The 27,207-nt window shown below is 36.7% G+C and overlaps 1 protein-coding gene across 2 annotated transcripts in view; it reads left to right on the top strand.

The window, feature by feature from the left end:
- Kifap3 (kinesin associated protein 3) overlaps positions 1-26,164 on the top strand; it is a 137,168-nt gene extending 111,004 nt beyond the window's left edge. Inside the window, exons 20-21 of one of the 2 annotated variants that reach the window (XM_057770388.1) lie at positions 22,403-22,471; positions 24,802-26,164. In XM_057770388.1, the coding sequence (XP_057626371.1) occupies positions 22,403-22,448 (46 nt within the window). In that variant the 3' untranslated portion in view covers positions 22,449-22,471; positions 24,802-26,164. The remainder of the gene's footprint in view (positions 1-22,402; positions 22,472-24,801) is intronic. The other variant, XM_057770387.1, reaches the window with a different exon arrangement.
- Positions 26,165-27,207: the final 1,043 nt, after the last annotated feature.

The following is a 27,207-nucleotide window of genomic DNA, read 5'->3' as shown; positions in this document are numbered from 1 at the left end:
GAGGATATTATGCCTAAGATAGTAGTGATATAAATCTGTTGAGCATGAGTGGCAGTAACGGCATGACAGTGGTGTTGCATTGCATGAAACAAAGGAAGATTTTTACATTAGGAGACTTGTGATGTAAGATAATCCTTAGGAGAAATTTTATTTATATTTCTGGATATTACCAGTTTCATTTTTCAAGATAAAATATTCCTAGGAGCCTTTAAGTTTCTCAAAAAAATTAAATGTTTAAGACTTTTTAAAAATTTAATCTAAGTACAAAAAAGCAAATAACTTGAATTCCCTTAATCTGTGTAATTTCACATATCACATTCGATCAAAATCATGTATGTGAGGAAGAGAGGGCAAACAGTGGAAATGGAAATTAAGATTCAGAGATTTTTATGGAAGCAGACTGGGTGGTAATAAACACTGAAGTCCTTAAGCAACAAGCCTTGGTTTTGCACAGTTACTGGACCCAGATGACAAGGAGATACATTAATCACCAGTGACCTTTTTTGGGAAGTTTAGAGCGCTTTTTAAAGGGAGATGTGGCATTCATTTCTCAGTAGGACAAATCATAAACCTATTTTGCCTTAATACATTTGACATGTTTTTTTTTTGCAAATTGGTAATTTACATTTACTTGGAGGCAAGCTGCTGTGAGTTTATTAACACATTAAGTAATTAGTTCATTACCTTAAATTCTCTCTAAAAATTAAAACCAGTTGTATTAAAGTGAGAGTGAAATGATGAGATTATCTCGGTGTTGAAGGATAAATGCCTTGTGCAAATAATTTATTCAGCTAACTAAGCCGGGTAAAGTATTTTTACATGATGGTTCTGGTTTTTCTTGGTAAATACATCCTTATGAATTTGCTGTACTTCAGCCTTACTTGTCATTTATTTAAACTATGTACTGAGACAGTTCTTTCTTGCAGAGAAAGGCCTCTTCTACTGCTTCGATACTAATTATCTGCATTTCCCATGGAAAATTGAATTAGATTTTATTAGTAAATTGGGCCTATAACCTTTAAGGTTAGATTTTATTAGATTATCACACATAAGCATTAGCAAACTATAAACTTTACTGAGAAATACAGTGCAAGCCAAAAATCACTGGAAACTGGGAAGATGTTTTATCCTAGAGAGGTCGTAGTGCTTAGTTGGAAAGGTATTTTCAGTTATTTACTTTCCTTTGCAAATTTAGAGGCAAGAGAACTTGACAGTAGAACTGCTGTCATCGGTGTATGCCAGAGCAAGGTCCTTGGCAGCATGCACATTAGCTGTGTATAAATAAACCACATTTATAAGCCCGGCAGTGGTGGTGCACACCTTTAATCCCAGCACTGGAGACGCAGAGGCAGGCGGATCCCTGTGAGTTGGAGGCCAGCCTGGTGGTCTACATAGTGAGATCCAGGACACACAATGTTACAACAACACAGTGAAACCTTGTCTCAGAAAATAACAACAACAAAAACTACATTATTCTCATTAAGACTTTCATTTAGGATAAAAAAAATGGTATAATTGAATCTAGACATAAAATAATAGGGCTAAATCCTGTAAAAAATGTTAGCATATCAAATGTGTATAGCCTTGTATTCAAAGACATGATACGGGTGTTAATGCTGGCATGACTGGGAAATTAAACACATAGGCACCTTTTAAGAGTGATTATCAGTGTTAAAGTTCATGTCTTTTTCAAGTGTATTAGTTACATTTTTGTGGGTTCTACAGATAAAACAATTAAGAATGAATTTAATCAGGTATATTGGTCTATATCTGTATATAATCTGTATAATTCTGGGCTTACAGCTATAAGCTTATAGCTGTAAGCCCAGAATTCAGGAAGCTGAGGCAGGAGGATCTAAAGGCAGGTCAGCCTGGGTGATTATGAGACCCTGTTTCAAAATAAAATAATTGCAGGTATAAATGGAAACAGTCTAAAGTCTTTAAGCATAGATGAATGCTCATAAGAGATGTTTGACCTAGGTAGTGCTTGCATTTAAAAAAAAAACATATTTTTATTGCAATGCAAATTATCACTTCAAATGCTTCTTTATTCATATTATAAATTGAATAATAAATGTATAAGCAATATCACTCCTTTAAAATGAGAGCAGTGGAGCAGTCACTTATGCTTTGAGTCTGGAGTCAGTGGTATTAAGCTTACTCCTTACCTGGAGAGTATTGTGTAATTCAAAGTAGAGTTAGTTATTCATTCCAGCCCTGTCAGTTTTGATGTGACCTGTTATGAACAGTTTTTAAGTTCTTCATATATTAAAGACATCAAACAGGAACTTTTTTTTCTTCAAATTGTTAAGAGAACAGCAGAAACTCAATGCTGGGCCGTAGGCCTTTTAATGTAATATTAATTGCCTTATTCTCCATGTTGCCCATAGTCACTCTGGATGTGCTGTACAAATAGCTTACTAATCATATAAAAGCCATGTGGGCTATATAGCTGATTTGCATTTAGTTTGAATAGGAATTGTACAGGTTGTAGGTGAGATGTCAAAGTAAATCTCATATTCCCAAGTTAAATCTAAGAGCAAAGTACTAGGTTATAATGAATGGAAAAGGTACTTACAAACGAAGACCTGCGTTAGTGTGCTTAGTGGCTGTGATCTTTCGACTACAAGTTTCTTGTTGTGTTGGGGTGGGGAGTTAGTCTGTAAATCTCCTTAGAGAAGTATCTAAGACAAAAACAAGGAAATATAATGTTCTAAACTCAGCCAGCCCAAACTGCTTGGGCTGCTATGACAGCTCATAAAGCTGAGAGTAGTTTTTAACTGGGCTCTGTTTTACATTGCCAAAGTGAATTTTCCTTGCAGGAAGTAGCCAGAGGGTTTATTTAGTTTCCAGTCCGAGGCTTTGATCTTTCTGTACTGTCACATCTCGGGTTACATAGCCCTCTTTCACTGCAGTAAATCTGCAACAGTTAATGAGAATGAAATTTCCTCCTCCTCACTGGTCACATGCTGCTACATGCCAAACCACAGCCAGCTTCCTATTTGCACGGTTTCAGCGAGGGTATATGAAAACAGTGCAATCAGTTTAATCTTGTTGTCTTTGTAATTCATTTTATTGAGCTTTCTTCCTTTTCAAGTGACCTACTTTTTATCAAGTCACATGGTTGCAAGACCAAAACTGAAAGAAAATTTTAGGATGTGAATAGTCCTAAGAGTTGGTCTGGGGTAGGGCAGTAGGTGGGTTGACATGCTGCCATTAAGGTTAAAATTGGTCCACTAGAAGACTTTTAAATAACCAAAACCTTTCTGTCCCCTTTGGTTAGACTATATCTTTAGTGTGAATATAAACTTATAGCTAATTAATTTAATGAGTAAGAACATTATTTTTTACTTCAGGGACAGAAATGATCACGTTGTAACAAGGGAGTTCAGAGACTCAGAAATCTTCATTTCCACATTATACTCTTAGAACAAAAATAACATTATTAAACCCACTCAGCCATTTTATCCGGTGATGAAATTATCTCTATACATGTAGAATAAATATAACAATTATTCAGTAAATCTGTAGACTTTCAAAATTACCTTTAAGTAACTGAATTTTCTATATTAAGAAGTGTAACTTCACCGGGCGGTGGTGACACATGCCTTTAGTCTGACAAACCAAAAGGAAAAAAAGAAAAGAAAAAAGAAAGTGCATCTTCATAGTAAAGTACAAACATTTCCTTTATTTGATAAACTCAATTATTATATATTGAATTTATTGTTCACTTGTCTTTTACCTTTTTATATTGCCCTGTTATGATTGGCAGTTGGTATTTAGCAACTTGTCTGTATCATAAAATTTATCCTCCTATGGCAATTTTGAATGATAGCCAAAATAAATATATTTTTTATGTGTTCCTATGGATCATACATATGAATATTATTAAGAAAAATAAATTTTAAATCAGTTTTGTCATTTCTCATCACTGAATTTGCAGTTACTGTAATAATAATTATTCCACAGAATAAATAATTTTCCATAAAAATCAGAACGTGGGAACGAGTGAGTACTGTATAATGCCCATTACTGATTCAGCTAATCATAAAGCAGTGCTTAAAAGCAGATTGAGAATTGAGGAGAATATTTCTGAATTAGAGACCATCCAATCAATTCTCTTGAACGTAGAAGATCCACCTTTGGAAAATACTAATTGGCTGATCTATTTTAAAAAAAAGGGTAGTTGGCCAGCAAAGTGGCTTGTTAGGTAAAGGCAGTTGCAGCCAAGCCTGATAACCTAAGTTGGATCTCTGAAACTCATATAGTGGAGGAAAGAATTAACTCACCCAAATGTCCTCTGACCTGACCTCCAAATGCATGCCAATGCATATGCACACATACACACAGAAACACATGTGGGCATGCACGCAAGCACGCGCACACACAATTCCTTTTTTTTTTTTTTTCTTTTTGTTTTTTTGAGACAGGTTTTCCCAGTAGCTATAGAGCCACTCCTGGAACTCGCTCTGTAAACTTGACTATCCTCAAACTCACAGAGATCCGTCTTCCTCCCGAGTGCTGAGATTAAAGGCAAGCACCACCCCCACCCAGCCCATACTCTTTTTTTTTTTTTAAAGAAAGAATACTTTGAAAGAAGAGTGATTGGCATTTTAAGGAAGAAGTACAGTAAGTGCTGTCGTTGGCTCTCCAGAAGATGTTGGTACCGTGTAGCAGTGGTGAGCTGGGAAGCTATGGGTTCTACTCTCGCCTAGCTTTCAAACAGGACTACAGTCTTCTTAAGCTGTTCAAGAATTGTGTTGTCTTTTTGCAATTTTAGGTCCACCCAAAATTCTGATATTGAAAGTCTACAGCACATTTCTCTATAAGATAAACATTTTTTTTACAATTTTATAGCTCTTTAAAAAGGAAAACTACATCTTAGACAAATGAAATTGTTCACAGGAGCTCATTTCTGTGTGACTGGAATAGTCTTGAACGGGTTCAAATGATAATATAACATTGCAGAACAACAGAAGCAATGCTGGTGTCGATGCCACACCAGTGTAATCTTTATTCAGACTGGAGTGTTTGAAAAGTTATTCCATTAATGCCTTCCAATCTGATATCTTTCGTAGCCATTAATAGTGATGGTTAGCATTTACTAATATGCCCCAGAGGCGTAGGAAGGAGTGTGCTATTGCTGCCCTTATTAATTTAATGTTCACAACTGAAAGCAGACATTCTGTTTGTAAAGCATACAGAAGAAAGCTGGTTACCCAGGACAATCCAGAAACTCATATTTTTATCCCCCTTCCTGTCTTCCACCTTGTTAGAATGATGACAGTGACCTTTGTCCAAATGTTTCACCTAACCCTCTGGACCCAATCCTCTACCTTCCTGAAGACGACTTTCATGTCACACCCTTCCCTCTACTGGCTCTCATCCTGTCACCATGTAAACTCCACTTGACCTCATATTACATTCCAACTACTGCTTGCTTTCTCATACTCAGAACTTCTCCAAAAATACTCAGTTCTGGGTAAGAGAAATGGACCAGCAGTTAAGAGCACTGGTGCTTTTGCAGATGACGGGTCACAGCCATCTGTAACTGCAGTTCTAGGGGGTTTCATGCCCTCTTCTGACTGAACTTGGTACATGCATGCATTCAAACACAAAAACATACACATGCATGCACACATACACAGAGAGGCTGGGGAATTTAAAAATAAAAAAGAAATCTTTCAATTCTATTTTGTGCTTCTCCAGTTTTCTTGCCAAAATTGCAAGTAGGTTTTGTATTACTGAAGCAGTAGACTTTTCTCATTTTTAACTCATCTATCTGTGCCTAACACCATTGTCTAAGCCCTGCTCCTTGAAAGATCCCTTACTTCAATTCAAATCACACCATTTTCTGATCTTTCTCATCAGCCCCTCTTCACTCCTTTTCACTGTTCCTTGACTTGTAACCGCTTCTCCTCCCCACCTGTAAATGTTGGGTACTTCAGCCTGGCCCTATTCTGAGAGTATCTTTACATTCCCACTGTTTATAGGATATAAAGCAGATCCTGTTGGTTGTCAATAGTATCTGACATCTTATTCTTTCATCAGAGACTTACTTGAACACTATCCTTTTCTCTCTCCCTAGTTGACATGGCCAGTTAAATACTTGTAAGATTGTCAAACTGTTGCATCTATATGAACACCGTCCTATCTTAATAGATGTTACAACCATTCACCAAGTAGTCAAGTCATGAATTGTGGACTCTTCCTTGATTTTTCCTCTTCCCCACTAGTCCCTCTCCAATATTCAGTCCATCTGCTGGTCCTTTTTTCACTTGGGACACTGTCTCATATTTGGACTTTTCTTACAGTTTACAGCTAGCACTCCATGATACTACCACTAAGCTACCCACTCTAGTTCATGATGCTACTACCAGCACCACTGAGCTACCCAGTAGCCTCCTAATTACCTTGATTCTGCAGCCACCTCACCTCATGTTCCTCTCATTTCATGTCACTCTTTTTTCACGGTAGTCATTGCAGTCTTCCTGTAGTAAGGAGGCCGCTAGTTTGTTCCTGGCTACTTAGCCCCAAAATAATCACACAGAAACTGTATTAATTAAATCACTGCTTGGCCCATTAGCTCTAGCTTCTTATGGGCTAACTCTTCCATATTAATTTTACCCATCTCCATTCATCTGTATCATCACATGGCTGTGGCTTACTGGGTAAAGTTCTCAGTGTTTGTCTCTGGCAGCAGCTCCATGGCTTCTCTCTGACCCCTCTTCCTTTCTCCCAGCATTTTGTTTAGTTTCCCCGCCTAGCTCTGTTCCCCTATAGCTCTGCTATAGGCCCAAAGCAGTTCCTTTATTCATTAATGGTAATCACAGCATACAGAGGGAAATCCCACATCATCTTCCTAAGTCAAGCCATGGCTCCCCTGCACCTTTAAGAAAAGGCAAATCCTTCAGCATGCTCTGGGCATTTCTACATTGTCTGACACTTTTGCTCCTTCAGCTTCCTCTACTTATGTCTCAGTTGTGTCCCTTCCTCCATGAAGAGGTACTTCCTACTTTGACACCTTTGTGTTTAGCTCAAATAGTCATCAGACTTTCTAACTACCTAGCTTTTGTCTTTTGAGTCTCAACTGAAATGTTATTCCTGCATATAAGCAACCCCTTCACCCCATCTGCTCTAATTGGTCATTTCTTTGTTTAAACCTTATCTGGATTACTAAAATAATAATCCCTCCTTCCTCAAGAATGTAGACTCTAGAAGGACAAGAACTTTGACAGTCTCATTCAGAGTTGTGTCTGTAATACCTGGCACACACTAGATTCTCATAAACATTTGCTGAATGAATTAATGAATTATAAAGGGCAGGGCCTGTCTTTAAACACAGATGAACTTATTTCACTTCCCATGCTGTATCTTGTTTTCAATGTGAATTAACTTTTCATAACTTTTTACTGTTATGCTTAACCTTTACTGTTCTATGTCATCCTTTCAAGAGTATAATAAAAAACATGTATTAAATATACATTACCATGATATATTGTCCTATATATCCTGCATATAGCATTATGTGCTTCTATTTATAAATTGTTGGCATATGACTTTGCTTTATGAACAAATATTTTAATAATTCAGATAAGGTTTAAACTCTTAGATACTTGTTTTTATGATTAAGACCTAGTTAACATTCTTTGTAAAGCTGTATAATACTTCTATATATCAAATTAAATGTACTAAGAAGTACTCATCTGTGCTAAATGTAAAACATAATAGCCTGTAACATTTTATTTCCAAAAGAAAGAACGCTCCAAAATTACAATTAGAGTATATAAAATCACATCAGCAATCCATCTGATTTCATCCATTCTAAAGAAACATAGCTTCACCATGATAGTGAAAGAGAATAGTATTAGCATTAAAAGTCTAGTTAATTATAACCAATTTTTAGATTTTCAGAGCAATTGCCAGGTTGCAGCTCGGTAGGTAGCGTGCTGGCAGGATGCTCTGGGTTTGGTCTCCAGTACTCCCAGCACTTTGGAGATAGAAGTAGGACAGAAGTTCAAGGCCATCCTGGACTACATTGTGAATTGGAGGCCAGCTAAAGCTACATGAGACACTGTCTGAACTTCATTTTTTTCTGTAGTTAACATTTATTTGAAAGACAAGTTTTCATGCAGAAAGATAAATAAAGTGTGTTTAGACATCACATAATTTCCTAAGTTGTCAAATATTAGTGTTACTTGCCCTGAATATCTATCTGTTCAAGGTGTTATAAGTCCATGCTGAAGTTGCAGCATACATTTTAAAGTTATATTTCTAGGAAATGATGATATAATCAAGGATATTATTACGGAATCTCATAGTAACTTTCAGTGTCAAATAGCAGACATTCTACAGCAACAAATCCTACCCAACTCCCTTCATCCCGTTCTCTCCTGTTAAGGAGCAGTAGTTGGTTAGTACATTAGAAGGTACACGCTTGCCTCAGAGTCCTGTTGTTGCTGTTTCTGTGATTTCTAAGGTGCTTTCAATGTAGTTTCTGAAGTGTTATTCAGATCTAAAGAACACAACATAAAGATAGAATCAAGGTGAAGATATAAGGTATGCATCCAATGTCTTATCATTTAAATTTTTAGCTGTAGTCTGTTTAATTGATAAGTGTTTGAATAGGACCTAGGACAGATATCAGTATAATACATAATTTATAATGTGTTTAAGTACCCTGTTTATTATGCCTTACTTTAACTTTCTTATTGTGTTCATTTTTAAAGGGCAGTAGTATTATCAGGCCTAGAAAAGGATAGTATTAAGATCTGGATTTGGATATCAATTTTTATCTTCTCTTGCTCATTCTTACCCTTATCCCTGAGTAAAGTTTGTATGTGTGTGTACATCCAGTAGAATAAACACTTGAATGTTTTTTAAACTTGACCATATCTTCATAGGAAATAGATTTAGTGATCTTTAGAAAGGATGGCTAGGTCATCCAAAAAAATATGAAGCCCTTTCCCCCCACCCCCACTTTTTTTCTGAAAAGCATGCTATTGCTTTGTTGCTTTTCTTTAACTTCTATTTAAGAAATAAAGAGCTTTAGTATTTTCTCATGGGAAAAATAATTGGTTACCCAGTGTGTTGAATAAGAAGTATGGTATTTGACCAAGAATCATATTCTTTACCAAATCTAGCCTCCTAAATTGTATTGGCTAAAAAAAATCTTGTGCTTATATATTTTAATAATTCGCTAGAGTTTTTAGATAGTTTCTTATAACAAACAAACAAACAAAAAAGAGTTGACCATATTGTAGCTTGTGGTTTTGCAATAGAGACACTGCCTCTTTAAGAGCACATTAATGTCTTATACAATGTAATTTGGAAAAGTGTGAGTTTTGGGGTAGCGATTGCATCAGAGTATCAAGGAGATGATATTGATATGATAGAGAAGCTGATTTTAATACCTCCCATCTCGTGGGGAAAGGACAACTCAGTGGAAATTCACTTTTCACTTTACATAGGTAGATACACAAACATACACTCTCAGGGGAACAAATGGCAAAAACAAAAAACAGAATTTGTTTTTAACAAGGTCTCACTGTATAGTGCTGGTGGCTGGGAAGGAACTCAACAGAAAGCTGATGTCATGTGTGCACAGTAGCCTATACTTCCTCCCTCTGCTTCCAGGGACTTCAGGCGTGAGTCATCATGCCTGGTTAGAAAGGTGAGCATCTAGTTGACATCCTAGTTACTGGAAGATTCTTGCAACTTTTTGTTTAAAGAATTTTAGATTACAGAAGAATGGTTAGAATGTGTCAGGTTTAAAAAGAAGCAGAATGCACTACCATGATGGTTATTCAAATATGAAGCTGTCTGCAGTGAGAAGAGTAAACTGAGGACTGTATTCCTGTACAGTTTACAGGTAGGAACGTTAGGTAGCATGCAGTGTTTCCAGAGGGTAGGGCAAAGCATTTGTTGTCACCAGCTGCCCAGAGCCTCCATGATTAAAATAGAATTCAGACCTGCTCAAAGGGTCGAGGTCGGCACTCTAATTGAAGGTGTTTCAAATACTGCATTGTGTTTTTGGTTGAGGAGAGTAATTTTAAAATAGTACATTTCTAAACTTTATGCTTCCATTAAAGCTGATTATGAATATATACATATATGTGTATGTACATTTACAATTTCTATGTTGAATTTTCAATCAGAGTTTATATATAATTTCAGACTATAGGGACATAGCAGGTGCTTCCTTCTGCCCTTTGAGTTAAAGACCTTAAATAGTTTAAGTTTTCAATACTTAAACTATCAGTAATTTTGTGAGTGTAGTCGACGTTCTGCTTCAAATGATGAAAGATAATCATACACAAGCCTGTGGTTTCTTTGTTTTGCTTTGGAAGAAATTGTATCTAAAATTGGTATATCCCACCTTTTGAGGAGTTCTTTCCATTTTAGGGTTTGCTTAGTTTTAATCCATAACAAGAACCACCATACTGTCACATAAGGCAAAGCTTCCTTAAGGAAGCCAGAATTGGTTGCAGGGTCATGTGGCTGATTTAGAGCCCTCAGCTGTGAAAGGACAGAGGGGACTTCTGTGAGCATAGGCAAATACAATTAAAACTGCAACTGTAATCAAAGCAGGTATCTTCTCAAGGTCTGGGCATGTAGCTAGTGGTAACATATATGAACTCCTGGATGGTAGCCTCAGCATCAAAGACATGACACTGTTAAATCAGTGCAAGAAGTTCCATAAAATTAGAATGGTAGTCAGAAGACGGTGTGAGATATTGTGAGGTAAGGAAACAGCAGCTTTTAAAAGTTAGCCTGGTGTGGTGGTGCATGCCTATAATCCCAGACCTCTGGAGGCAGAGGCAAGCAGATTTCTGAGGCCAGCCAGGGCTACATACTGAGACCCTGTCAAAAAAAAAAAAGTTTAAGGAAGGTTTCTGGCTCTGTGTCTTGCCATCCTCTGCTGAAAAGGTAGAATCAAGTCTCAAATCCTGCCTTTTCAATTGTATCCTCCAGTACTGTAGATGTAGAACAGCACTGTATCACACCTCTGTGAATGTAAAATAGCTTGTCCCTGCTTTATGATACATAGTAGTGACCGTGCTTTAGCAGAGCTGTTTTTAATGATGTTGCTCAGAATGTTTTCTTTCTAGATGATGATTGAGAAGCTAATTTAAAAAAAAATGGTGCCAAGTACCACAAGAGTAACAGGGGAAAGAAATGTATGTATGTATGTATGTATGTATGTATGTATGTATGTATGTATGTATGTCTGGGTTTCAGGAATTTACAAATAGTATACAATTAATTGTACATTTACCTTATTTTCTGCATGGAGAAAAGAAACTATCACCTTTTTGCCTTTTTCTTTCAACACCTGGAAAAAAGAGGTACTGTTTATCATCATCAAGTAGGGTCCAGAGTTGTCTTTAATGGAATTGCTGTTCCTGGCCCTGTAGACTTGGAACAACTAATGTAGGTGCACTTGCATGTCCGTTAGAACAACTGACTGCAACCTGAATGCACATTCCCATCACCCTGAACAGTTCCCGTCTTTGCCCAAGTTACATTTGAGTCCCAGATTGTCAAGCTTTTCTACAACCTCAGACAGCAGATACCACCAAATAAAAGACTGTACCCCAACTGTTTTCATGTCCTGTGCTCCTGACTAAAGAAACAGCCACTAGCAGTTGCCTGGGCACAGGTGCAGTGTGGGAAGCGATTTGCATGAAATAGCTAAAAATCCTCTTGATTTAGTCCTTTAACATGAGCCTGCGGGATGTAAAGTAAGATATTGTCCAGTTTTCCTAAAGGTGTTGTGCATTTGCATTTATCATGATGTAGAATCTACGTGTTTGATTGAATTACCCAGTTTATACAAGCAGTCTACTCTTGCTTTGGGAAAAGGAAAGTCTGATTGGCCATGACATTATTTTACCGCAACAATAATTAGCATGCCTCTACATAGACATAAATCTTCATGACTTATACAGAAGTCTTGTAAAGGCAAACAGAAAGCGTGTGCAGGAGGCGTACCATGTGTGGTGGAGTGTCTCTTTGTCTCTTTACCATTGCTACATTGTATGTAGGAGTCAGAATTTCCCAAGCATTTTTAGGCACATCTTAATCATTTCATATAACATGGCCATTACAATCCAAATACAAACAGTACCAACTGTATACTTAAGGGTGGAGTAGAGTTGAAAAAGGCCTGAAAATGTAGTGATCTAAATAAAAGTGTGATAGTCATTCTTCTTCAAAGAAAGAAATTATGAAGTTACAGAAAGAAACTAAAACAACTTTTATCAGTAAAGGGAGACTTTTCACCCAGACACCCTTGTTTTGAAGTCACTATAGTACCTCCCTAGCTTTAATAAAGCTCAGGAATTGTCAGTAAGTCCATGTCAGTTAGTTTTGCTGAATTCAGTAAATTCAGTTACCAGTCTTTTAACAAAAATAGAAATGTCACATGCATCACTGATAGAGAAAAGGATTTGCAATGTCTCCATCTGCCTTTGAGAACAACTTAAGGTGTGGTCCTGGGGTGTCAGTCAGAACAGCAGTTACTGGAATCCTGTCTACACCGCATTTGCCTGACACAAGGCAGTGCTTCCGTAACTCTCTACTCTGAAGACAGTATAGCGACGTCCTACTTTATTATCAGAAAACTTGTAACCAAACAATCCGCAGTTAACCTCAAACCCAAGTAGAAAATGGATGGAGCTCTTTGGACAGACCGCTACTGTAGTAACAAGAGTGTACGCTCGCAGCCTAAGGAAGCCTGGAGAGTAAATGCAGAGCTGCTTTAAGGCTGGTTGGCGGGCCGGCTCTGAAGCATGTGTCTTGCACCTACCTGTGCTTACTGAGGAGACGGCTGAATTAGCAGCTGCAGAGTAGCAATAGCACCTCCTGCTTCAGTGTTAAAAATGGCCTACTAAGACAAAGGTGTTTTTTTGCATATTTACAATTAAAAAATTGTTTATTATCAAATTGTCGGATGTTCTTTTTTAGCTACTTAACGAGATCTTTAACGTGTTTAGCTATAGTTTTCTAATTAACGGATCTCTCTTAAGTTTGGAAACCATTACTTAGTTCAATTTATCTTCCAAAAAGTCTGTATTTACAAACTGCAATGATTTTTTTCAAAAGACATGATTTGTCTGTTGTTCAGCAAAATAAAGGAAAGAAATGGATGATACATTGGAAATTTTATGTTAAACACCTTATTTTTACGACATTTTAGAGGTTTTTTTTTTTTTTAAGATCTGTGTTCATCCTGTTTTGTGTGATGTACAAAGAGAAAAGTTTCAGGACCATACTGGAAATTTTTCCAAACTATATTGATTATTTAAGGATTTTTTTTTCACAGAAAGTTAGCAATAGTTTCTCATTTAAGAGAAAGTAGCATGTCAATGGGGATAGCATGCATATTATATGACTGTATTGCTTCTGAATTCTTTCAGATGTCAAATTTCTATTTTATAAATAAAAGTGGAAATTGATATAGCCTGGTTATTTGGTAGTAATCAGGATGGTGTTAGATGCTGTTCCATGTCTAGGACTCACTCCAGTAGTGCAGCCTAACTAGGATTCTGCATGGTGCTTAAATTACAGTGACTCCAGCTAGAGCATTTAGTGCTGGTGCTAACTTTGGAATTATGTTTGAGGTATTCCACTTTACAGCATGTTTGGTTTCTTTTCATTTCTTATTAGTATTTTTTTCGGTCCTCAGTAGTCTCCTGCCCCCTCCTCCAACAAGAATTCTCCTCTCTGTTCAACATCAGAAACATTCCCCTTTCTGGCATGTGCTTTCTAGCTCCCCAAGCAGTATAAGCAAATTGGAAAGTTCAGCTGTCATTCTTGGAAGGTCATAGATCACACTAGCAGCCCAAGTAATCCAAGAGGTTTTAAGTATCATAGCATTTAGTTTAAAGTGAAATTTGCTCTGACAGGGCTGGCAGACCAATAGGAAAAAGAAATATTTGTGCTTGGAAAAGTGCATATGTAGAGACCAAGGGTATAACTGATGGCTGGAAGTGATTTCAGTCTAAAACAACAAATCATTAAGAGAGTGCATAGGGGTAAAATACACAGTTCATATTTTAAAGAGTCTCAAAATGAGGCAGCAACTAAGGTTAGGCTTACATAGTAATTAGCTGTGGTGTTCACAGTTAACCCACTCGGTACCAGACGGCACAGTTAATCTGTCACTGAGAAAACATTGCTACTGAGATGCTAGTCTCCATTGAAACCTATAGCATTAACTGTTGTACCTCTAGAAGAACAAAGGCATTATGACAGATTATATAAATGTAGGCTCGGTAACAAACACTTACTTAGAAGAGGTGCTAATGACTCAGATTATTGGCACAGAGGTTATTTAAGCCACTTGGTAAGTGCTGGGAATCAAGGCATCGCTTGACATTATAGAACCCACCAGTTTTAAGAAATCTCATGCTTAACTGAAGACATGTATTTAAAGACAGGTAAATGGTATACCCTAACTAAAAGACTGCTCTAGAAGGCCTAAGACCATTACAGGCTTAGGCACCTATGCTACAAATAAGGAAAAGTAAAGTCCATTTAATAGCTGTGATTCTGTCTTTCAAGCCATTGTTCTCTTCAGAAAGTCAGTGTTAAGTCACAGCAACACAAGATTTATAAATGTTTCCTTGAATGTGCAGAATAGATAAAACAAGAACAGAAAAAATCTCCAGCAAGAGGGCAAGCTAGATCAAGGAAGGCCTCCTCCTGTGTAGATATAAAAGAAAAAAGAAAGAAAGAAAAAGCTCAGAACTGAGAAAGCACTTAAATCCACAGGAATGCTTATGATTTTCTTCCTAATTTACTGTCCTCTGCTCTTACCCAGACAAGCTCTAGCCATTGCTCTGGACTAGTTAAATAAAGACATCTAATTCTCTTCAAATGATGATAAAAAGATAAGTCCCTGTGTTCCTTCATTACCACCTTCCGTGCTGGGCAGTGTGCTTGTCAGCGCTCCCGGGAATTGGGGTGTTACTTTTTGTAGTTGAGGTGTTCTCCATCTTCTTTATGAATCTCAACAAGACATGGCAGAAGGAAACAGCAGTTTACATATGTATTAAGACAGGTATTGAGATTAGAGGCAAGGTGGAATTTCATTACCCATCGGAATAAATTAGAGACAGTTTTGCACATGCCTCTTCCGTCATTGGCACAAATTAGTTTTCGTCTGAGGTATCAGCATAGTCACTAATCTAAATGAATCTGCCCCTGCAGAGTTTTCTCCTTACAACTGACAGATGTCATTATGACTTAAGTACAGCTTCCTAATACTCATGTAATTTGGCCTTTATTTTTAAAACAGTTAGTTTGAATTCATTAAAAACTATTACTTATGAGGCTAGAGAATTGGTTAAGTGAATTAAGAGGATTTTCTCTCTTCCAGCCTGAGTTCAGTTCCCAGCACCCATGCATTTAACTCCAGCTCTAAGGAGTGCAGCGTCCTCTTGTGGTCTCTAAAGGTACACACAGCACACACAAAGACACCTTGAAAACGAAATCCCCAACTATTATCTATAATGCTTTATTTTATTAGTAATAAAAGAAAATGTAATTATAATTATACAACACATAAAGTAAATGTAAAATTACAGGTATTCTTTATGTGTGTATATATACATATATATGTCAGATTTATCAAAAGACTACATAATTATGCTCAATTTTATTTTCTGAATGATACAATGATTCGATTTCAAAACAATAACTATTAATCCCAGCACCTGGGAGGCAGAATCAAGCGGATTTTTGTGAGTTCAAGGCCAGTCTGGTCTACAGAGCGAGTTCAGGACAGCCAGGACTACACAGAGAAAACCTGACTGGAAAAACAAAACAAACAAACAAAAATAAGAAAGCAATACCTAATCCTTAGAGAAATCTAAAACATATGTATTATAGGAAAGCTTACAAAACACTGTGTTCCTGACGTTTTTCAAACTGTGCTGTAAAAATAGTACTTTAACATGCAAGTTAAATTGTCAGGGTCAGACAATTGGCATTCTTTATTTTAACTTATTTTTTAGGTACCCACAATTACAGATTTTACATTTTCTGGTTTTTGTGAGCTACATTATTTCACTCTTATAAAATGAAAACATTAATCATATGAGTAAGCAAAACAAACTGCACTCCATCAGTGTTAAATACAGTTTAAATCCCATTCATTAGCTTTGCTTTGAAACTAGTGGGCATTAAGTACAGTGGTAAGACAAACTCGCCATCTAGTGGCTAATCTGTAAATTACATCCGGGTTCCTGCTAAGACCACACCTTGTTAGGTGTTAATTACTTGTACATCATTTCTCTTCCTGCAACAGTAATTTCAAAACCGTGGAACAAGCGGCTTCTCAGCCTGTCTGACTGCATCACATGGACTACAGTAGCCTTTTAGCTATTTCATGAAGCATTTCCTATACTAATGGAGCAAGGTGGTTTCATCTGATTATCTGTAGTCAATACAATTTTTAGCCAGCTTTTAAATTCTCCCCCTTGACTCTCAGGTCTAATCTAGCAAAGTTTTTTTTTTGAACAGCTCACTTCAAAAGAGGAATTATAGGTCATCAAGATGCTTCTGTGGCTAAAGCATTTGCCTCCAAACCTAAGAGCCTAAGTTTAGCTTCCAGCACAGGTAGGAGAGACCTGAACATTCCCATGAGTAGTTCCCTGACCTCTACAGACTGGTGTTCTCTCTCTCTCTCTCTCTCTCTCTCTCTCTCTCTCTCTCTCTCTCTCACACACACACACACACACACACACACATGCTCACATACACATACATGCTCACACATACACTCACACACAGTCTCACATGCTCACACACACACACACACTAACGTTTATTGTGAATTGTAGCAATTTTTTCACCATTGTTTACAAGGCTGCTGGCTTAAGGCTCTCATTTCTTTAAGTTGGGCAACTATACTACCTCCTAAATGTTTTTGTGTGTGTGTGTGTGTATTCGAATTCACCCCAACTCCCTTTCCTACCACAGATAACTTTCTAAAAGACAGATTTAGACTATTATTATTTAAAACTGTTGACAGTTCTCAAAATTCATGCAATTCTTAGCACAGCCTATGAAGAGTTTTACTATATAGTCCTGTTCACACTTCAGACCTGCAGCCTTGTTGCTTGCTTGTATCACACTAAAGAATTTGACCAGACAACAAGACAAAACGGCAGCCTACAGAATGCGAAAAGATCTTCACCAACCCCACATCAGGCAGAGGTCTGATCTCCGAAATATACAAAGAACTCAAGAAATTGGTCATCAAAAGAACACATAATCCAATAAAAAATGGAGTAGAAACCTAAACAGAGAATTCTCAACAGAGAAATCTAAAATGGCTGAAAGACACTTAAGGAAATGCTCAACATCCTTAGTCATCAGAGAAATGCAAATCAAAACAACTCTGAGATTCCATCTTACACCTGTAAGAATGGCCAAGTTCAAAAACACTGACGACAACTTATACTGGAGAGGTGTGGGGTAAAGGGAACACTCCTGCATTGCTGGTGGAATGCAAACTGGTACAGCCCTTTTGAATATCAGTGTGGCAATTACTCAGAAAATTAGGAAACAACCTTCTTCAAGACCCAGTAATACCACTTTTGGGTGTATGTCCAAAGGATGCTCAATCATACCATAACGACATGTGCTCAACTATGTTCATAGCAGCATTGTTTGTCATAGCCAGAACCTAGAAACAACCTAAATGCCCCTTGACCAAAGAATGAATAAGGAAAATGTGGTATATTTACATAATGGAGTACTACATGGCAGAATAAAATAACGACATCTTGAAATTTACAGGCAAATGGGTGGATCTAGAAAACATCATATTAAGTGAGGTAACCCAGACCCAGAAAGACAATCATCATGTGTACTCACTCCTAAGTGGTTTTTAGACATAAAGCAAAGAAAACCAGCCTACAAATCACAATCACAGAGAACCAAGACAACAATGAGGATCGTAAGAGAGACTTACATACATCTAATCTATATGGGAAGTAGAAAAAGACATGATCTTCTGAGTAAATTGGGAGCATGGAGACCCTGGGAGAAGGTTGGAGGGGAGCAGAAAAAAATGTATAGCTCAATAAAATCAATTTTTTAAAAAATGCATTAATCTAAAAAAAAGGAATTTGACCAAAACACACTGCTTGCTACTCTGTAGATGCTGCTGTTTTGCCTTCTGCATCTCTCTTAACCTGTGTTATCCTATCTGCCCTACCCCTCCATTCAAACATTGATACTCTTTGTCCATTCCGTGTTAGAGTCTATGCTAGGTGCTTCATATACATCAAAGAATATTACAATCTTAGCCCTCCATGGTACTTACATTCTTATACAAGAAGCAACAACCAAAATATATGACAGAAATATAATGACAAATGCTTCAAGTTTAACTGATGATGTAAGGACTGTCTAACCTCAAAGATTCTGCTGTAGAGATTGTACTGTGTCTCTAATATGCTCACATTGTATTTTAGTGTCCTGTTGTACAGGTTTTAAAGCAGTTCAGTGCCATGCATTACACAGGCACTCAGGGTATATTAAATACTTAATGTCATCAGAGGATTCTCTCTTACCTGCCTGTTCCTAAATAACCACTTAGAGGCTTGATATTACTTATAAATGCTTGGCTGATGGCTCAAGCTTATTATTAGCCAAGTCTGACATTTAAATTAACCCATATTTTTTATTTATGCTTTGCCACATGGTTCGTGACTTGTTACCTCCTTTTTCCCGTGCCTTGCTTCCTTGGCAGCTGACTGGCGTCTTCTAGACTCCACCCTTGTCCTATATCTCTGCTTGGATTTCCTGCCTGGCTCTATGATGCCTTGCCATAGGCCAAAGCAGCTTTTTATTTATCAACCAATGAGAGCAGCACATATTCGCAGAATACAGAAAGACCGTCCCACAGCATACCCATTTTCTGTCTAATCAAAATTGGAGGTTTTTCTTTTAAAATAGTAAAATTAGGCCTGGAGGGATGGCTCAGCCATTAAAGGCTAGGCTCACAATCAAAAATAGTAAAATTACATATAAGAAAAAAGTTATCAAATAAGAGTTACAGTTACAATATCTAGTCTATTTGCATTTGATAAAATTTAATACCCTATCATCTATCCTGTCTTTGTGAGTCTAAAGTTTCATATCTAATTTATCTTTTATTATAACTATAATTAGAACTACCTAGTCTTCATCTCCATCAAAGACCCCAGAAGGATATAATATTACCTGTGTAAACAGGAAGTGCATAGCAAGCAACTACCAAAACTCTAGAAATAACAAAGACATCTGACTTCCTGGACAGTCACCCAAGATTCCTCTGTAACACTGGGGCATCCATCTTTAGCCTACAGGCCAGTAGTATCTGGCAGACATTTTAGTGAAGCAGGAAATTTAAAGGACTCTCCTGCTTATATTGGTGGTTTGTCAGTCGCTTTCCTCTATGTCCTGCAAAATGTCTGGTAGTTTCTTCTATGAAGCAGGAATATGAAGGACAATCACTCCTTGTTTTGGCAAAGTTTAGCAGTCATTTCCCTGTGGGTCCTGCATGTCCAGTTTATACAGCATACTGTCAAGCAATCAGGCAGGAACAGTTTCTTGCCCAAATGGCTAACCTTGCCACATTGAACAAAAACCCATAATGAGTTTCTTCAATGCCCATCATTTTCTTTGAAGGAATTGGTGCTGCCAGGCACAGACATGTCTCTATCGAGAAAAGTCTTAAGTTCTTAAAACATTTTAAATGTCATATTCTGTAGGTCTTTAAAGTGTTGGAATATTACCTATCTAATTTAAATGTATCTTTATATATCTAAAAAAAACTAATTAATATGGCTATAAGTTTGACTATTATAGATGACTATTAAACTGTATTTTTAATTGTATGTTACATTTTTAAATGAGCTGCATAAATATAATACCTTAAACAAGAGTGGAAATATACATACATTATAACAAAAATGACCTTAAATTTATGTCAATAAACTAAATAAACTAAAATCCATACCAATGTAAAATATTTTGAGATTAACAGTTGTTTTTTTTAACAAAAGTAGATTCAATGATCTACCCTTTACTCCCATCATTTCTACATCATATCCCTTTTCTTCTTTTAGAAAAAGATTGACTATGACCAATAACAGTTTATAATCCACCCCCTTTAAATTAAAACAAACATTTATAAACAATATTTTAGGAATTTTGATGTAGTTTTCTAGATTATTTCCTGCTCATTGGTAGGCACTGGTGATCTTATGGGGTCCCGAGAAAATCTGAGATAATAACCAAGTCCTAGAAAGACCATTTATAACCTTTGTTGATAAATAGCCCCCTTTTCCCATTCACTCTCCCACAACAAAACACCTCTCCACCTGAGCTCTGTTGTATGGTGTCTTTCTCTCCCATGCTGCTTTTTTTAAATTACAACACCACTAATAACCACATGACAGAGTCTATATTAGGCTGTTTTGAGATTTCCTCTGCCAAGAGAATTAACCCAAATCTCTTCATGTAGCCTCAAACAGACTCCTCAGACAAGTGCAAAAGGCAGCCACATTCTTCACCAAAATATTACAAGAATGATCTTTAGGCAACATACTAAAATTCCTCTACTCTATACCCTCTTAAGCCAGCTCCCCATAGTTCATCAGATCACACTCAGTGTCACTGTCTTCCATGCTCCTACTAGGATGGCCCACTAAGCAGCACTTAAAGTATTCAACTGCTTTTCTGATCCACAGTTTCAAGGTCCATATTCCTTCAAACAAAAGCATGGTCAGGCAATATCCCACTCCTGGTACCAACTCTGTCTTTCTTAGGGTTTCTACTGCTGTGCATCAACTCCATGACTATGGCAACTCTTATAAAGGAAAAATATTTAATTGGGCTTACAGTTTCAGAGGTTTAATCCATTATTATTGTGGTGGGACATGACAGTATGCAGGCAGACATGGTGCTGGAGAAGAAGCTGAGAGTACTCCATCTTGATTAGCAGGCAACAGGACATAAACTGATATGTTGGGAGCGGCTTGAGCATGTATCACCCCCACAGTGATGCACTTTCTCCAACAAGGCCATACTTTCTCAAAAATAATCACACCTCCTAATAGTGCCATTCTCTATGAGCTTATATGCTAGTTCCAAACACTATGCTTAACACATGGTAGAAGAAATTCAACAGGTGTTTGTTCTGTTTGAATGAGCAGATGTATGCACAAAGAACCAGTTACCAGACTTGGAACTCCCATGACAGATCATAGTTATGCCAAAATTTTTCTGATGATCAATTTATCATTTAATTATGAGTATAAAATGCTGATTTTTTATTCAATGATCATTTCATAAATTGATACTAAATTAATACAAATGAAATCATCTATAATGTTAAGAGATTATGTAATGTAGTTCTATAGAGTCAGGAAACATCTACTCCAGTGATAGCTACTTTTACTTGACAATCCCAGATTAATTCCAGCCTTTAATGTCACCTGTGAATCACAAAAAAAAAAAATGAGTGATTTTAAAAGTCATTGTTTCCTGTTTATAATTATATTGAAACCAAATATTCTATGTAATGATGTATAGAATCCACAAAGGAAGTCACAGACTATACAGAAAGATATCCAGTTTATTGGCAGGTGAAAACTCGGTGTGTCTCTGTCTATATGCATAACTGTACATTCACTTAGACACTCGATCTTAGACTACTTTGTCATAATAGCTCCTTAACATTTTTCTTAGGGTCAATGGAGTTTGTTACATTAATAAAGTCAGAGATAGGTTCCCACTGTATGCTATGCATGGTTCAGATGAGATTGGGCACATTCAAGATAGTATATTAGCACTGCTGTAGTGATTTCAGAACACATCATAAATATCATACAAACTTCATATTCTTTTAAAGGTAAATCAAAGTTTTTCAGAAGACAAATGAGAAGCAGAGATTGAAGATTGTGTCCTGATGATTGAATAAACAGTGATGAGACAGTACATAAAGAATTAGACTTCACTTATGGATCAGAGAGTAATTCTAAGACTACTTGGATAGGGTTCCAGAGGACTGTAATAGAGAACTTTCTAGCAGCCTGACATATCTACTCAGAGTCACAAGCACCTCATTTCCAGTTCAGACAAGGTCTGGATGAGTGCTTTCAAGAGTATTGTGAGCTGAAGTGCAAACAAGATTGTTTCAAAAGAAGATTTTCAGATCCTAGATACTATGAGGTTATGAAAGAAAAAATGGTCAAAGTACTTTTCATAGTAATATCCACTAATAAATTTATTACATGCTTGTACTTGTATTGCTGACTTAGGAATTTAAAAGAAGAAAAGGACGTGTTGCTCTGATGTAATTATAGTAAAATAATGATGATGCTTTTCACTTATGCAGCGCTTTTCATCCAAGGATTTCAAAGTGCTTTACAAACATGCACTAATTAAGCCTCCCAAACAGCCTGAGGTAGGTGCCTGTCTTCCCGAGTGTGCCAAGGATTCCTGCTGCTGCCGTGTCCTTGGAATGCGCTGCATGTAAAGGGTCACCTGTCATCTTCAAATTCGTCTTCCCTCTGAACCATCGCAAGTTTAGAGTCTCAGTGAATGCTGCTTGAAGACTTGTTTCACGTACTGTAGATATTGACAGACTTCAAGCTTTTGCTTTCTCTGTGTCAAATTACTCTGTATATTTATAGAAACAAATTCTAAGTGTTTAATATACTATTGTTGGATTATATTTTTCACTTTCAAGGATTTGTTTCCATTTTCTTCTCCAGGAATCCAAAGTCACATTTCCATCCCTTGTTATCTTATCAGAGAGGGACTTTTTTTTTAACTAGAATTATATATTATCAAGAAAACATACTGAGGTTGGGTAATTCAATGGTTTAAAATATTTTATCTTAACACTAAAGACAAAAGTTAAGTATCACTATAAATAGTCTTGTGAAGAAAAAGTAGCATAGTGGGCTTCATAAGCTAATATAGAGGAATTTACAAGTTTTCCATAGGTTCAGGGCAACAGAAAGAATTGGTCCATACAGAGACACACTAAGCAGGACACCATTAAATTCCCATATGTATAGCCGCACATTACAAACTAGTATCTAATGCAGTGGCCACACAGAGTGAGAGCAGATGTCGCACACCCAGCTTAGTTTCCTTGGGTTGCTAGGTCGCTGGTAAGGGCACACAAGTGTCCCTGGACTGTTAATGCCATGTCCAGTCTTCCTGAGTCAGAAGGACATAAGTTTTGCTGCGTCACTCCCTTTGTATTTATGGTTTCAGTCTCTTCCAGACGTCTCCCAAACTGTTCCCCTAACTGTGAATAGGTGTACCTTGTGAATAAATAGAATTTTGTTAAATCCACTAATTTCTGAAACATCTTTTTTAGTAATTAAATGTATTCTTTGTCAGTTTCATACATGTATATAATATGTTCTGATTACTCTCAACCTCCACCCTCTCTGAAGCTACATAATACTTTCCCTTCTTCTCAAAGTTTTATCTCTTCCATGGAACAAAATAAAATACAGAATTAAAATTTGCAGCTACCTTTGGTAAATTATAGATCCAAGATTTTTCATGAAGTTTTATTTCTCAGGATCACTCAGTATAAATCTTAAGCTGAAAGGTATATAAACCTACCCCAAGAGGTAGATTCACTTGAAGTGCATGTCTTATATTCTTATGCATCGTGTATCATAGCACTTACTCTTTAGATATGATCTGATCCATGTGCAAACACTTGAACATGTGTGTGATTAGCATCTTAATACCTACTAGTGCGTTTCAGTTTAATCCTTCTTGTGAGAAGAAGTTAATATAAATGTGAATACTTACTCTAATCAAATTGACATTTGTTGGTGAAAATTATTCTGCGTAGTAGAATCTCAAATAATGTTTTCAGATGTACCTTTTGTTTTCAAAGCTTACATTTCCACACTATAAATGATTTCCTTTTGTTTTATTTTGAGCTCACTAGCTTTCGCTGCATGAGCTATGCATGAGCATGTTGAAGCTGCCATATTTGCCTGGGAAAATAACATTTTGTCCTTTTCTTCAGTTATGACTAATACTTTGCTAAAATGCTTTGTAGAACAGATTTTCTTTTATTCAGAAACAAAAGAATATTATAAATTAAGAGTAAACTGTATCTATGCTTCAGGCTCTATTTACAAATCCTTGGCTTCTATTTGCGCAGAATAAACTAGAGCTTACAGTAGTAGCCTTGCTTTTACTAAAGAGAAAAAGACGCACAATTTAGCATTAAGAGTTTACAGGTCAGCTCCAGCTGATTGGCAGGCTGTGCAGAGCTCTCACTCTTGTCCTTCCCGGCTCAAATGACTTAGATGTATGTGTTGGGAGCTCACTGCTAATGCTCAGATTGCATATCCTATTCAGAGGGGTTAGTCTCCATCTCCACAAAACAGAGAGTTACCACTGTTATCATTTCCCAGCAGAGTAGTGCTGAGCACCGCCAGAATGTGATTTTTTTCATATTCTTTTATAAGAGCCATATATATAAATAATTTGTGAGTTTAAACTGTTCAGTCTTTCACTTTATTTGGAATAGACCTGCCTGACAGGTTTCTGGTATCTGAATATAGATCATCAGAGGTAGATATTTTAGAATTTATATTTTAATGAGAATAGAAAGATTAATAATATTTCTGAAAATCACTGTCACTGCTGGGGAATCCTGGAAGTGTGACATTCAAAGATCCTGACGATGACCTGCACTGTGGCTGTGTGGTTCAAAACAGAAAAGCTTATCACCTGTCTTTCTCTTTTCAGCCTCGGAATGGATGGCTTTGGCCAACCTGTGGGAATTCTTGGACGTCCTGCCACTGCATATGGATTTCGCCCTGATGAACCTTACTACTACAGCTTTGGGTCTCGATAAAGTCACCCCTTTCCATGTGTACACTCAGCTGAGGAGAAATCTGTGTGGTGTTGGTTAACCTTGAATCTTGACTTAATAATGCATGTTTATACTCCTGTGGGGCTGTGTTTCTTCTTTCTCCACGTTGTTAGCTACAGGTTAACTCTGACCCTCACGCCTTCTCTTAAATACAGTTGATGCTCCAGGGTTCACTCATCCAGACACATCTTGAGGAGAATAATATTTCCCATGAGACTTGCGAAACTACTAGCCTGGAAAAGCAGATACTACATTATGTACATTAAGTGACTAATTTCTATTAAAAAGTGGCATTCATGCAAAGGAATAAGCCAAAGTCATATGTTCATATTTACTGTGTTTCATAGGAACTACTCATATACATGGAATACAGTACCCTTTTTTGGTTTCTCTTTCTACTTATAAATTCCTTAGTGTTTGTATGAGCTCTGCTACCTTTAAATTTTTTTAAATGACCCTCACTCAGTCTTTTATTTCATGCTGTGTCTGGAAGCTTATCTCATAAGGTTATTAACTAACAATGAACATATGTTGTGAATGGTGTTGTACCTTAAATGATCTATTATACTCCTGAGTGATTTGGACTTTTGACTATAGCAGAATACTGGGGCAACCTCTGTAAATATAGCAGGAGCAGCACTACGATTCTAAGCTTTGGGTTTTTTTTTTTTTCCTGAAATGTACAATATAAAGTGTGGAGAAGCTAATTATTTTTACCTTACCTAAGAAAATTAAGGAAAGGGTTCTTTCTCTCTTTGTTAACTTAAGATGGAAGTGAGTAATGGGAATGGATTAATAATGAGTTTTGAAAATGGTTCATTGATTTTAAAATGTTGAAATTTTTACTTGAAAAACCAAGGAAGTGAACTAATTATTAGTATAGGTTGTTTCTTGATCACCTCCTACTAAGGAAACAAAAGGCTTCCAAAGAACATGTATCAAAGGTAAGATTTCTGCCTTTAAATTGAAAATCCCACTAATCTAACTATACTATTTAACTTCATTTAAACATGTAGCACACAGTACTAGAGTGGGGAAGGTCCTTTGGAACAATTCAGTCCATGTGCTGGAGAAACCAAACACTTAAAAATGTAAATATAGCCAACTGGTATGTTCTTACCTGGTACTTATGAGGTAGCATATAATCTTGGATGATGTTTGCTTGTGAACTCACAGCACAGTTTTTGTCTTTGTTTCCCTTTTTCCCACAAAATATTAAAATCAGAAAAGTTTGAATCAGTACTGTGCAACTCTCATTTTTACAGTTAAAAAACAAACAATCTAAGGTGAGAGCCAGTGATTGGCCGGGTGAGTAAAGCATCTTGCCACCAAGCATGAAAACCTGAGTGCAAGTCCCAGGACCCACGTGGTTGAAGGAGAGGGCCAGTTCTTTCATGTTTGTCCTCTGACCTTCCCTATACAGCGTGTATAATATATGTACCACTACACAAACCCAGATATAAAATAAGTGAAATATAGACTCTTTTAAAATTGAGATGAGATCTTGATGATACCGGTCTCTGCTTTAACATAGCAGTCCTTGTACAAATGCTTTCCTGTTGTGTATCACATACACAGTATAAATACACAAAAATAAAGTGACATTTACACACTTACAAAGACATTCCAGATAAGGTATAACATTTCTAATGCTGTGCACAAATTTCTTATATATATTTTGTATTGTTTTAGGACTTCACAGATTTATAAAATTATAATTTTTCCACTCAGGCATTGACTAGTTTCACTCCCTTGTTTATGAAAGTTTTCCAGTAAGATCAATAATGAAGAATATCTGAAATATTGTATCTATCAGAGAACAGAAAAGGGTCAGCACTTGACCCTTGTAGGAATAACATTCATCCTGTAGGTTATATCCTGGCCTCGCTGGATTAGAATTGTAAATGAAGGTCACACTTACTTAATGACATACACTAGAAAATTTCTTATGGGATAAAAATTATAGTTTCCACAAGAATCTTAGATGATATGGGGCTATACCCAAGTGGGTCAGGATCTACTTAGCATGTATGTACTAGGTTGTTTCCTCAAATAAAATAATTGAATTAAATTTTAAAATGACTTGGAAAGGAAAACATAAAATGCTTCAAAGAATAAGCTGCCCTCAGTCTTTAGCTATTAAATGACTAAGAGAGCAGACTGAGAACTGTAGTCTTACTTGGTTTTGGTGGGGGATAGACAGATTCAGAACTCAAAAACACTTGAATAATTTTGTTTAGTGTTTTGTGAAGGAGATAGCTTTTCTTTATCTCATTGTT

Source organism: Chionomys nivalis, chromosome 5 (assembly GCF_950005125.1).
Source record: "Chionomys nivalis chromosome 5, mChiNiv1.1, whole genome shotgun sequence".
In the NCBI taxonomy this organism is placed as follows: Eukaryota; Metazoa; Chordata; class Mammalia; order Rodentia; family Cricetidae; genus Chionomys; species Chionomys nivalis.
The sequence above is the reverse complement of the archived record's forward strand: the minus strand, read 5'-3'. Positions and strand labels throughout refer to the sequence as shown.